The 12,632-nt window shown below is 45.6% G+C and overlaps 1 protein-coding gene across 1 annotated transcript in view; it reads left to right on the forward strand.

The window, feature by feature from the left end:
* The first annotated feature begins 291 nt into the window (after positions 1–291).
* The window catches only part of NEMP1 (nuclear envelope integral membrane protein 1), a 34,459-nt gene continuing 22,118 nt past the window's right edge, over positions 292–12,632 (forward strand). Inside the window, 4 exon segments of the mRNA XM_073663350.1 lie at positions 292–498; positions 4,248–4,369; positions 6,579–6,795; positions 8,951–9,023. Coding sequence (XP_073519451.1) covers positions 408–498; positions 4,248–4,369; positions 6,579–6,795; positions 8,951–9,023 — 503 coding nt within the window. The 5' untranslated portion in view covers positions 292–407.

The raw sequence follows: 12,632 nt of genomic DNA on the forward strand, positions 1-12,632 counted from the left end.
TGGGGCCCGTCATTTTACCAACACAGCTCTACATGATGATGGATCTGTGATGTGGCCTCCGGAGCAGTTCTACATCAGTCATGAAACCTAAAAGAGATGTGACCAGAGGTGACAAATGTAGTCTGCTCTTCAGCTACTGGTCACAATAACCCTAAAATGCCCCAAATGCTCTGTGGCGCCCCCGTCCGGGGCTCTGTGCAACTACAAGAGCCATTCACGTGACAGGATGTGCTCTCCTCCGCCTCCTCATCCGTCCAAGCTGAGCTGTGTTGTCACGTGGTGTATAAACCCGATCACATGACAGTTGACGTCATCAAACAGCATCGAAACGGCTATGGTCCGGTGACACGCTGCGGAAGTGTTTGCGTTCCACGCCTCGGTTGGAAGACTCTTTTGAGTCCGTGGTTATGGCGGGAGAAGTGTGTGGCTGTGGAGTGATGAGGGCGGAGGTGCTTGTGCTGTTATTGCTGGCCCCGACGCTGTGTGCTCCGGCAGCAGGTAACGAGGAGTCCCCGGGTCCTGTATACACTGCGGGCGGCAGGACATTGCTGCTCAGTGCCGGCTGCAGGGAACAGGACTGCTCCCGGAAAATATCTGCCCCCATGTGTGCCGTCTATGACTACACTCAAGCCTAAGTTATCAGGACTTAGCTAGTTCTTCCCAGGTGTTTAGTGCTTCCTATTGCTGGGTGTGGGGTCTGTCTCCCGCAGCGCACCAGGGCTCTGCACCCCCCTCCCCGTGGTGGAGGGCTCTGCACCCCCCTCCCCGTGGTGGTGGGCTCTGCACCCCCCTCCCCGTGGTGGCGGGCTCTGCACCCCCCCCCCCCCCTGTGGTGGCGGGCTCTGCACCCCCTCCCCGTGGTGGCGGGCTCTGCACCCCCCTCCCCGTGGTGGCGGGCTCTGCACCTCCCTCCCCGTGGTGGCGGGCTCTGCACCTCCCTCCCCGTGGTGGCGGGCTCTGCACCTCCCTCCCCGTGGTGGCGGGCTCTGCACCTCCCTCCCCGTGGTGGCGGGCTCTGCACCTCCCTCCCCGTGGTGGCGGGCTCTGCACCTCCCTCCCCGTGGTGGCGGGCTCTGCACCTCCCTCCCCGTGGTGGCGGGCTCTGCACCTCCCTCCCCGTGGTGGCGGGCTCTGCACCTCCCTCCCCGTGGTGGCGGGCTCTGCACCTCCCTCCCCGTGGTGGCGGGCTCTGCACCTCCCTCCCCGTGGTGGCGGGCTCTGCACCTCCCTCCCCGTGGTGGCGGGCTCTGCACCTCCCTCCCCGTGGTGGCGGGCTCTGCACCCCCCCCCCCGTGGTGGCGGGCTCTGCACCCCCCCCCCCCCCCGTGGTGGCGGGCTCTGCACCCCCCCCCCCTCGTCAGTAGGTGACTGTATGTACACCCCACATGCACAGTGGACAAATGGCTGGCTCTCCTAAGAAAGTGGCTGCAAGGCCATTGAACCAGGATGTCTGGCAGCGCTGCCTTGGGTGACCAGCAGTCTGCCCTAAGCAGCGAGGGTTAATGTTCGGGTTCTTCCGTCCCCTTCTAAGAATGGTTGTGGAGTCGGTGTAAAATGGACCAACTCCTAAAATATAATAAATTGGGTACAGTAGTTCAATGCCGTTTGTGGGGAATATTTTTTTCATAAGAAAGTTATGAAATGTCCTATAAATGTCTGTCCTATTCCTGATCTAAGGGTCTAGACTTTTAGCTGAGATGAATCTGTGCTGCAGTAAAGTTATCACATAAACATGAGCCATGTATGAGGGAGTCGGTGTTATGGAAATTGAGGCTTTGGCTCCACAGCCTTGCTTTTAAGAGCTGTAAGGTTCTTCATTTTTCCTTCAACATAGATGTATGATAGTGTTTTCTGTGGGATGAGTTGTAGTTATGAAGGATACCATTTGTTTTACCATATAATAGACTGAAAAATGGGTAAGAAAAAAAGTCCAGGTGGGGTAAAAATGCAATTCTGCCATAATCTTTAGGTGTTTGTTTTTACAGCGGACAATGTATGGTAAACATGATTCTCAGGTCAGCACTAGTGTTGCGCGAATGTACTCAGATAACGTGTTATCCGAGCACGCTCGGGTGCTGACCGAGTATCTTCAGCGTGTTCGAAAAATGTTTGCGTCGCCGCAGCTGCATGTCTCGTGGCTGTTAGCTGCAAAACATGCATGGATTGCTTGTTTGTTAGGCAATCTCTACATGCATTGCAGCTGTCCAACAGCCACGAGACATGCAGCCAATGAAAACAACATATTTTTGAGCACGCTGAAGATACTTGGTTAGCACCCGAGCGTGCTCGGATAACACCTTATTTGAGTATGTTCACGAAACACTAGTCTGCACTACTCCGGCAATACCAAAAAATTCAGACATTTGAAAAATTTGTTTCGTATGACCATTTTCCGAGACCTGTAAAAAAAAAATATATTTTTCTATTGATTGTGCTGAGCTTTTCCCGTGGCGATCTGGTGGTTTTACTGATATTAATTTGGGTTACATACTTCACTTTGATTTTTATTGCATTCCTTTTAGGGAGGTGTGGTAACCGAAAAATCACAAGTACCAAGATGGCAGTGAACGGGGGCCTTCAGAAGGCCCTCAACAGCCATGGTAATAAACTGGTACCCCATGGTTGCCTTGTGGGGACCAATGGGAGCCGTTGTGCCCAAGCACTGGCAACCGCTCTATTTAAATGCTGTAGTCAGATTGATTGGCAAATGCCGTCTGTGCAACATAGCCGTCATCTACTGTGTTTAGCGAGAATTCAACTCCTGAGCCCCTTCCACACATTGTGACCACAGTGCTGTTATACATGTATGTCGTTTTGCCCCAGGTTGTTAGGGTAAGTTAACTTTGGGTTAATTTTTTTTCTAAGTTAGGTTTTTTTATGACCTTTTTAATTCTGAGCAGATCTGTGGGGGTTCAGGTCCTAAGACCTCCAACATTGGCTGAAAAGAAGTTTGCAGTACAGGAGACAAGAGCGCACAGCTCCTCAATTGTACTGTGTGCGCCCTCCTGTCTCGTGAGCTTCACAATTCTCTTTAGAGCAGATGGGTGTGGGTTTCAGGACCCGGACCACCACCAATCTGCGCAGAATTGGGGCTTATGCAGACGTCCATGAAACACTGTCCAAGAGCAGCTGGCCGTGGCAGACATAAGGCTGTCGAGTTCTGGTTGGGAGACTCACTGTCAGCCCGTGCATTGTTGTCTGTGCTCGGACCAAGTTTTGTAGCTGTCTGCGTTAGCCCTTGAAGGTCCTAAAGCACAAAAAATTGACCAAAAGTTTACTTACACATGTCAGTAGGATCAACCCACCTAAGCCGTCTATATCAACATGTAGGTCATAGAAAGCTTAATAAAATGATACCTTGATATCTGCAATCCAATATTTTATTCCAGAGAAATCTACATTTTTCTTATATGTAAAGGAGCTGGTGAGATGTAGGGGCCGGATACTGATCTGCCTACAGGGCTTATTAAAGGGGGAGCTACTAGTGTGAGACATGTAGCTCAGGAGAGCAGATTGTCAGTCTTTACATGTCTCACACTTGTAATGCCCATTTTCATTTAAGCAGCAGGGGATTCTGGTATTGAGTTTTTCTTTTATAACATTCTCTACACACTACATATTTTTACAGTAGTTCTGCCACATATGGACTAACCCTTTTTATTATAAAACTTCACGACTTAATGATTTTTTTAATACTTAGGCTATGTTCACACGCAAATAAGAAGCTGCACATTACAATCCCTTTGAAAGCTATGAGATTTCAGAAATCTCATGCACACGCTTATTTTTTCCCTGAATAAATGATGAGAACTGCAGCGTTTATGTATTAGCAGTCAATAGGAGGTGAGCGGCAGCCGCAGATCTCACTCCCTCTTGATTACGTATACGTCCGAAGGCGGGGACAATGACGCCTGCGCTGATCAGGCGTTGTGACACGTGACCCCAGTGCCCAACAACCTCACAAGCGCCCCGGGGAGAGGGAGCGCCGACACCGTTGGAACGGCGTTGGTACAGGAAGTGAGTGTAAGTGTTCATGGGGGCAAATATTCAGATCAAGAAGGGGTTGTCTTAGTAGTGGAAAACCTCTTTGATAGCAAATGGTTTAGTAACTGTGCAGCATTATCAGTATATGTAAGCGCACCCTAAGCTGCTCACCTAGAATATACACTAATATAAATTAATTTTTCAAACATTCTGATCATTTATTACTATGTAAATTGTTTTTCTATCTTTATTTTTTTTTTCAGGGAACCAAGTAAAGGTGATAAAACTGTTGGAAGGAAAGTCTGCTACTTATAATACGTCTGAGAATTTCTGCTATAATAAAGCGTCAGAGCCAAAGTGGTGCGATGTCTGGACTAAAGTGCAGGTAGGAGCTGTCACTGTGTATAGCGATGTCTAGACTAAAGTGCAGGTAGGAGCTGTCACTGTGTATAGCGATGTCTAGACTAAAGTGCAGGTAGGAGCTGTCACTGTGTATAGCGATGTCTAGACTAAAGTGCAGGTAGGAGCTGTCACTGTGTATAGCGATGTCTAGACTAAAGTGCAGGTAGGAGCTGTCACTGTGTATAGCGATGTCGTTATCTGATCAACCTCAATGTGATATTAGTATTGTGCTACAGGTCCGGTGGCGCTAAACATTCACCGATTGGCGGTAGTTTAATACTCTGTATACACAGGCTGACCGCGCTTATTGATGCGCACTGAACGATCTATGTATGACACATCACTCAGTGCACATAGGCTGCCATTGTTCACAGCAGTGGGAGTCCTGTTTACACAGGACAATGAGCTGTCGAGAAGTATGATCTTTTGTACATCACAAAAAAATAATTTTACCCAATTCACTAGATAATCGGCAGCCTGTTTACACTGCATCATAATCGTGAGACCAATGCTCCTTGGAACGCTTGTTCACAATAACGTCCAGTGTTGATACTTTTTAATCTGTACTTTTTACTTGTTATGACAAAATATCTTAAAGATGTATGTGGCTAAAAGCAAAGCATGATTTCTATTGCTAAAGGGCTTTTTACACAATAGACCTTTATCATCGGTCCTTATTGAAAATGATGGACGCTGCATTCCCCTGTATACTAATGGTTGGTTGTTGATTGCTCACAGATCCCACTAATGACAAGTTGTCCTTTTGAATGACACCGTTCATTTTATCATGTGATGCACTGGAAGGTGGGAAAAAAAATTCCAAGTGTGCTGGAATTGCAAAAAAAAAAGTACAATTCCACAATTTTTTTTTTTTTTTTTTTTTTTTTTCTATTTACCGTGTTCACTACATAAAAAAAAAAAAAAAAAAAAACTGACCTGGCAATATGATTCTGCAGTCAGTACAATTACGCAGATACCAAATGTTATTTTGTTGAAGTGGTGAAAAACTTTGGAAATTTGACATTTGCGAATCCGACTAATTTTATATTTTGAAAGATCAGACTTTTACAAACGCAGCAATATCAAATGTGTATTTTTCTTTTAAAATAGTTTTATTTTTAAGGGGGCAAAACGGGGGTGATTTGAACTTTTTTTTTTTTTCATAATTTTAACCCCCCCCCTTTTACTGGCATCATCATGACAAGCATGGAGGTCTTCAGCAGACCCCCAGCTTGTCATGGCAACCTGTGATCATGTCAAAGGTGCACCGATGGGCAGATGGAATGATGCTTCCCCTACCGGTGCATGTTAAATGCCGCTGTCCGAGATTGACAGTGGTATTTAACAGGTGTTCTAGGCACGTGGTAAATCAGCCGTGAAAGATGCAGGTTTCACGCAAAGGACAAAACTTATGACATACAGTACAGACCAAAAGTTTGGACACAACTTCTCATTTAAAGATTTTTCTGTATTTTCATGACTATGAAAATTGTACATTCACACTGAAGGCATCAAAACTATGAATTAACACGTGGGATTATATAGTTAACAAAAAAGTGTGAAACAACTGAAAATATGTCTTATATTCTAGGTCCTTCAAAGTAGCCACCTTTTGCTTTGATGACTGCTTTGCACACTCTTGGCATTCTCTTGATGAGCTTCAAGAGGTAGTCACTGGAGATGGTTTTCACTTCACAGGTGTGCCCTGTCAGGTTTAATAAGTGGGATTTCTTGCCTTATAAATGGGGTTAGGACCATCAGTTGTGTTGTGCAGAAGTCAGGTGGATACACAGCTGATAGTCCTACTGAATAGACTGTTAGCTGCTTTTTTCTTGCCATAATACAAATTCTAAGTAAAGAAAAATGAGTGGCCATCATTACTTTAAAAAATGAAGGTCAGTCAGTGCGAAAAATTGGGCAAACTTTGAAAGTGTCCCCAAGTGCAGTTGCAAAAACCATCAAGCGCTACAAAGAAACTGGCTCACATGAGGACCGCCCCAGGTGTTATGTATATTGTGAAAGCTGACAGATCCGATTTCATTAGAATTTTTTTCTTATTCGTTGGTGCCATGAGAAAACAATCCTGAAGTGATTAATGTACTGCTTTAATACATATAGTCTGCGAACATTCTTTACTGGCAACTGCATAATTAGGAATTTATTTTATATTTTTATGCTTTTCTTTTCTACAGATTCGAGTGAACAGCAGCAGGATGATCAGAGTGACGCAGGTGGATAGTGAGGAAAAGCTGAAGGAGTTGGAAAGTTTTACTGTGTTCGACTTCTTCTCATTCTTCAAGGAGAAATTAAATGATACCTACATAAATGTGGATCTCCAAAGCAACAAGACCTGCATTAAAGTCCATGTGAATGAAGCAGATACTCGTTATACTGTCACACTTTCTAAAGGTAGAGCACAGCTGGCCGTTTTGTATGTGGTCTGTTTGCTACAGAAAATTCTAATTTACAGAATGTCACCAATTTTTACCTGCCAATAATAGTTACTCATCCCTACAGTGCTAGCTGATACTACTCTACACCCTAACATGGAAAATACATATGGACCTACACGATCAGGCCTGTCTGTGACTAGATGTTAGAGGGCCGCATGTATCACTCCTGCTTTTTGCAACATCTCTCCTCTCCCACTCATATGGCATCTCTCTTACATAACGGGATATGAACAGGGCTTGTCTAAGGCATACAGAAAGGTGCTTTAATGCTAATTACATCCTTACCTTGCTTTTAGGAAATCGTTTTTACGTTTTAGATAAATTCAACTTTGAAATGATGTAACTAATGACCTTCAAGTGCAACTGGGAGGCACAATGCCCTGACGGTGCTGGGAAGAGATCTGGGTAGGGAAAGTAGGTCACTCTTGTCGGAGGCAAGAGATAAGCGGGGAATATGGAGAAAAGCGGCAGAGCTGCAAGTGCTGTGTCCCACTCCCCTACACCTGAAGCTTGTTGGCTGCATAACAATTTCAGCGTTGAATTTTTCTAAATCAAAAAGGTTTTCTACAAGCAAGGTAAGGATTTAACTCTTACATGGCACCACTTTGGGATATAAAATCCAGATGACATTTTCCCTTTAAGGCTGTGTGCCCACGTAGCATTTTTCAAGCGTATATGCTGCGGAATTTCCGCAGCATAAACGCTTTAAAAACGCATGTATATCCGCACCCCATGGTCCCTAATGGGATTCCGCAAGTTCTATGCACATGTTGCGGATTTTTCCGCAGCGTTTATGCCGCGTTCAAAAATCCGCAGCATGTCATTTAATTTTACGTTTCCGCAAGCGGAATTGCCTTTGTCCAATGCATAAAAAACGCAAGGCAATTCCGCATGTGGAAAACGCGTGATAAACGCGCGAAAAATACGCGATAAACGCGTGCGGAATTCCGCATGCGTTTTTCCGGGAGAGGACTTGCATTGAGGCTATGTGCCCACGTTGCATTTATGAAGCAGAAAATTTCTGCTGCATAAATGCAAGTCCTCTCCCGGAAAAACGCATGCGGAATTCCGCACACGTTTATCGCGCGTTTATCACGCGTTTTCCACATGTGGAATTGCCTTGCGTTTTTTATGCATTGGACTAAGGCAATTCCGCTTGCGGAAACGCAAAATTAAATGATATGCTGCAGATTTTTGAACGCAGCATAAACGCTGCGGAAAAATCCGCAGCATGTGCATAGAACTTGCGGAATCACATTGGGGACCATGGGGTGCGGGTTACCAAGCGTTTTACAAGCGTTTCCGCTGCGGAAATTCCGCATCAAAAACGCTTGAAAAACGCTACGTGGGCACACAGCCTTATGCAGCAGAAGTTTTCTGCTTCATAAATGCAACGTGGGCACATAGCCTCAAAGTGATCTTCTGAGGCCACCCTCTTTCTGCCCACGATGCAGAAATGCTGCATATTTTTTCCGCTTCTCCCTGGCAGGAAAAACGCATGCGGATTTTACATGCGTTTTTCCTGCTAGGTAGAAGCGTTTGTCAAGCATTTTTGCATGCATTTCCGCATGCGTTTTTCAAGCGCTTTTCCAAGCGCTTTTAGCATCACTTGGAAAGTGCTTGACAACTTGGTCACACTAGTTACCGGTTAAATGTTAGTAATTTTTTTTTTTTTACGTTCTAAGATTCTTAAGTTGCCCATAAAGTCAAAGGCTCCTGGCACAGCTGGCATAATCCATACTGGGAGATGACTGTAAGGCAGGATATTTCACTGCACACTCTTAGGCTTTGGTGATGCAAAATTATTTTATTGTAGTACGTGAAAATAGGAAATATGACAAAGAAGCTATTCTATTACATTAAATTACCTTTCGACCCTTCCAGGATCTTAATCATTATGTTGTTGATTGTTGCAAGATAGGGCTATTCAGTATAAGAGAGAAGGTCCTAAGTTCAAGGTGTTATAGAACAGATACAGTATAGTCGTCAGTTCAGGGTATTGTGTGGAGGGTACTGTAAATTCACGGTTATCTGTGGTGCTCCCTTGCCTTGCCAGGCTGCTTACATATGCTATTATTCCTTTGACATGTCCTTCTCTTTCTATTTTGTAGACTTTGATCCCAAGCTGGTTGCCATCTTCGTTATTGGTCTTTTCTTGTTTTTCTATGGGGACTCGCTCAGTCGGTAGGTTTTCATCATCTTGGATACAGTGATGTTATAATAATGACTATTTCCATGGTTAATTGTGATTAATCCAGGAAGGAAAACTTTTTTTTGTTGCTACTGGATTGTAGCCGAGAACCTGTTGCTGTTTTCACTCTGACGTAAACATATTGGGGTACACATGACCTCTATGGCTGTATCCCCAAGGCTATAACCCTAAACTACGCCGTACATTAGAATTGCAGCATAGCACCCTGTAAGTATCCCATCCCGACACGGGGGTACACAGCCTTATTATACATAGATGAGTATGGAAGATCTGAGCCTTTCTAGTCTTTACTGATTGTGCTTGAAATTATCCTTGATGGGATCCATTAGCAAAGAGAAAGAGAGAGTGGCAAAAACATGATGCTTTTTTAGCCAATCACTCAAGTCTCTTCATTCTTTTTGCTGATGGATTGCTCCACACAGAATTTTACTTGCATTTGATTTCTTCAAAGCATCATTGGGGTAAGCACTGTTCATTCATTGGGTTATACCTTTGTGAACAAAAATAGGCAACTGTATTAAATTCGGACCTTATTCTGAGAAAACTTTAAGTACCTGCATATGGCATCCTCGCCGTGCCTAGGAAAGTCCTGACTACCCAGCTTTCTGCTCTTGATCTCTGCACCTATAGGCTGAAGATGATGGTGGCCATGTATTTAATGTGATTTGTCCCCATTTCTCCATACTTCTGCAGATGCATGCACCACAATCTCCTATTTCTGTGCTGGGACGTGTTCAGTGACTTCTCAAAAGTGGCAATAGATGAGAATGCGGTTAAATGGTATAATTGCATAAAAAAACGCCATCTTTAAAATAATAAAACAGACATCACTGTGTCCATGGTTGACACAGTGGAGATAACAGGGGCTGGGGGGCTTACATTTTACCTTCATTCTTGTCCCATGGCAAAGGCAAAATGTAATGACTTTTCGTACTACGTAGACTGTAGAATTCCCTTCTGATCAAGAGGTGTTTTTTGCTAGTAGCTCTGCTCTCTAGCATATAAAGAGGAGTCCTGAGTGGACATGTTGCATCCATGTGCTCTTGTGTAATATGGAGTGTTGTACATGCAGTCCCATCTGTGGTCAGCATGCTATACAGAAGAAGGTGAGAAGAATGATATATAGGTTTGTGGAAAAAAACTTCAGTACAGCTTGGATTTTATTGACTGAAATCCCTGGTGTTTGTATGTATAGGAGTCCAGTGGATGGGCATACTAGTGATTGACAGTTGTCTCTGCATGCACAAGCTTTATGCCACATAATAAAGCCTGCAGAGAAAACACAGTTCCTCAGTTTACTTCCGGAATTGGCCGAGTGAGGCGTCATATCACAGTATATGTATGTGTGTGTAATAAATATAAAAGGGGCAGTGGGGCATGATCAGATACCAATCTAAACTTACGTCCTACCAGATAGTGCCGTAACGTGTCCACCACCCACTTTATGGCCAAGCACTCTTTCTGTATGACTTAATAATTCCTCTAGCATGAGGACTGCTTCCTACTTAGGTAGAGTACAGGGTGCTCCTCCCCGTGTATCTCCTGGGAAAGGACTGCTCCCAAACTGACATCTGAGGCATCCGTTTGGAGAATAAACTCTTTTGTTAAATTGGGGGCCACCAGGACCGGTTGCTTACACAGCGCCACCTTCATTCCTTGAAAGGCCAACTCCGCCTGTGCAGTCCACTTGGCCATAGCAGATTTCGTCCCCTTAAGGAGGTCAGTCAGGGGTGCACCCATCATGGCGAAGTTTGGGATCAACCTCCTATAGTATCTCACGATCCCCAGGAAGGCTCTGACTTGTTTTTGTGACTGCGGTCTCGGCCAGGTTTGGATTGCCTCCACTTTACTGATTTGGGGTTTAATCTCGCCTCTACTCACTACATATCCGAGGTGTTTGACCTCTTCTTTCCCATGGCACATTTCTTCAGGTTTATCGAAAACCCTGCCTTCCTTAGTGCATCAAACACGGCCTGGACCTTTTCCAGATGACTCTCCCAGTCTGGGCTGAATATAACAATATCGTCCAGGTATGCTGCAGCCTATTTCTTATGGGGCGCAAGGATTCGATCCATGGCTCTCTGGAAGGTGGCAGGGGCCCCCTGCAGTCCAAACGGCATCCAGACATACTGGAAGCACCCGTCCGGCGTAGAAAACGCAGTCTTCTCCTTGGCTCCCTGTGCCATGGGGATCTGCCAATAACCCTTCGTTTAAATCTAAGGTGGATATGTACCTTGCTGGCCCAAGTCGCTCAATCAGCTCATCAACACGTGGCATGGGATATGCATCGAACTTGAAAACTTCATTCAACGTCCGATAATCATTGCAAAATCTCCATTCACCATCGGTCTTTGGGACCAAGACAATCGGGCTCGACCAACTGCTTTTGGATTCTTCAATGACACCAAGTTTCAGCATACGAGAGCCACCTCTTTGGAGATCACCTCTCGTCGGGCCTCGGGTATCCCATAGGGCTTCACGTTCATCCCCACATGTGGCTCTGTCAGAACCTCGTGTTCTATGACCCTTGTGCAGCTTGGCAATTCCGAGAACAGATCCCTGTACTTGTGCCGAAACTCTCGACACTGCTGCTTTTGGGCCTTTTGTGAGCGTTTCGCTATTGCGACTCCTCAAACGTCACCTTCTGGCTTGCCCAGCAAGCATGGAGCTTCCACAGCCTCTCTGTCTTGCCATGGGTTGATGAGGTTGACGTGGTATATCTGGTATGGCTTACGTCGTCCCAGTTGATGAATCTTGTAGTTCACCTCACCAACTTTTTCCACCACCTCATACAGCCCTTGCCACTTGGCTAGGATCTTGCTTTCCACGGTGGGAATCAGCACAAGGACTCGGTCACCAGGGTTGAATTGCCGCACTCTGGCTGAGCGGTTGTAGATCCTGGCCTGCGCCTCTTGTGCCTGGAGGAGATGTTTTTACAAGGGGCATCACCTTTGCACTCCTCTCCTGCAACATAGCGACGTGCTCGATAACACTCCTGTGGGACGTGACTTCGGCTTCCCAGGTTTCCTTGGCTATATCTAGGAGACCTCGCGGATGTCTGCCATACAGCAGTTCGAAAGGCGAGAACAGATACGGTAGGAGACAATCTCAGACTCTACTGTCCTTTTCTATGACTTTCCTCAGCATACTCTTCAGCGTTTTATTGAACCTTTCCACAAGGCCATCTGTCTGAGGATGGTACACTGAAGTCCTCAACTGAGAGGTTTGCAGGACCTTGCATAACTCACTCATCACCTTACTCATAAAAGTTGTTCCCTGGTCGGTCAGAATCTCCTTTGGTAAACCCGTCCGGGAGAAAACATGAACCAATTTGCGGGCTATACTCTTTGTGGAGGAGTTTCTCAGGGGAATTGCTTCAGGATAACGTGTGGCATAGTCCAAGATAACCAATATGTACTGATGCCCACGAGCTGATTTAACCAGAGGACCAATCAAGTCCATAGCAATTCTCTCAAATGGCACTTCAGTAATGGGCATTGGCTCAAGGGGACTTCGTAAGTGAGAAGTGGGGGCGGTTAACTGACACGTAGGGCAGGACCTGCAATAGTTTAATATGTCCA

Source organism: Phyllobates terribilis, unplaced genomic scaffold (genome assembly GCF_046119375.1).
Source record: "Phyllobates terribilis strain yellow unplaced genomic scaffold, ASM4611937v1 Scaffold_2__4_contigs__length_985480577, whole genome shotgun sequence".
In the NCBI taxonomy this organism is placed as follows: Eukaryota; Metazoa; Chordata; class Amphibia; order Anura; family Dendrobatidae; genus Phyllobates; species Phyllobates terribilis.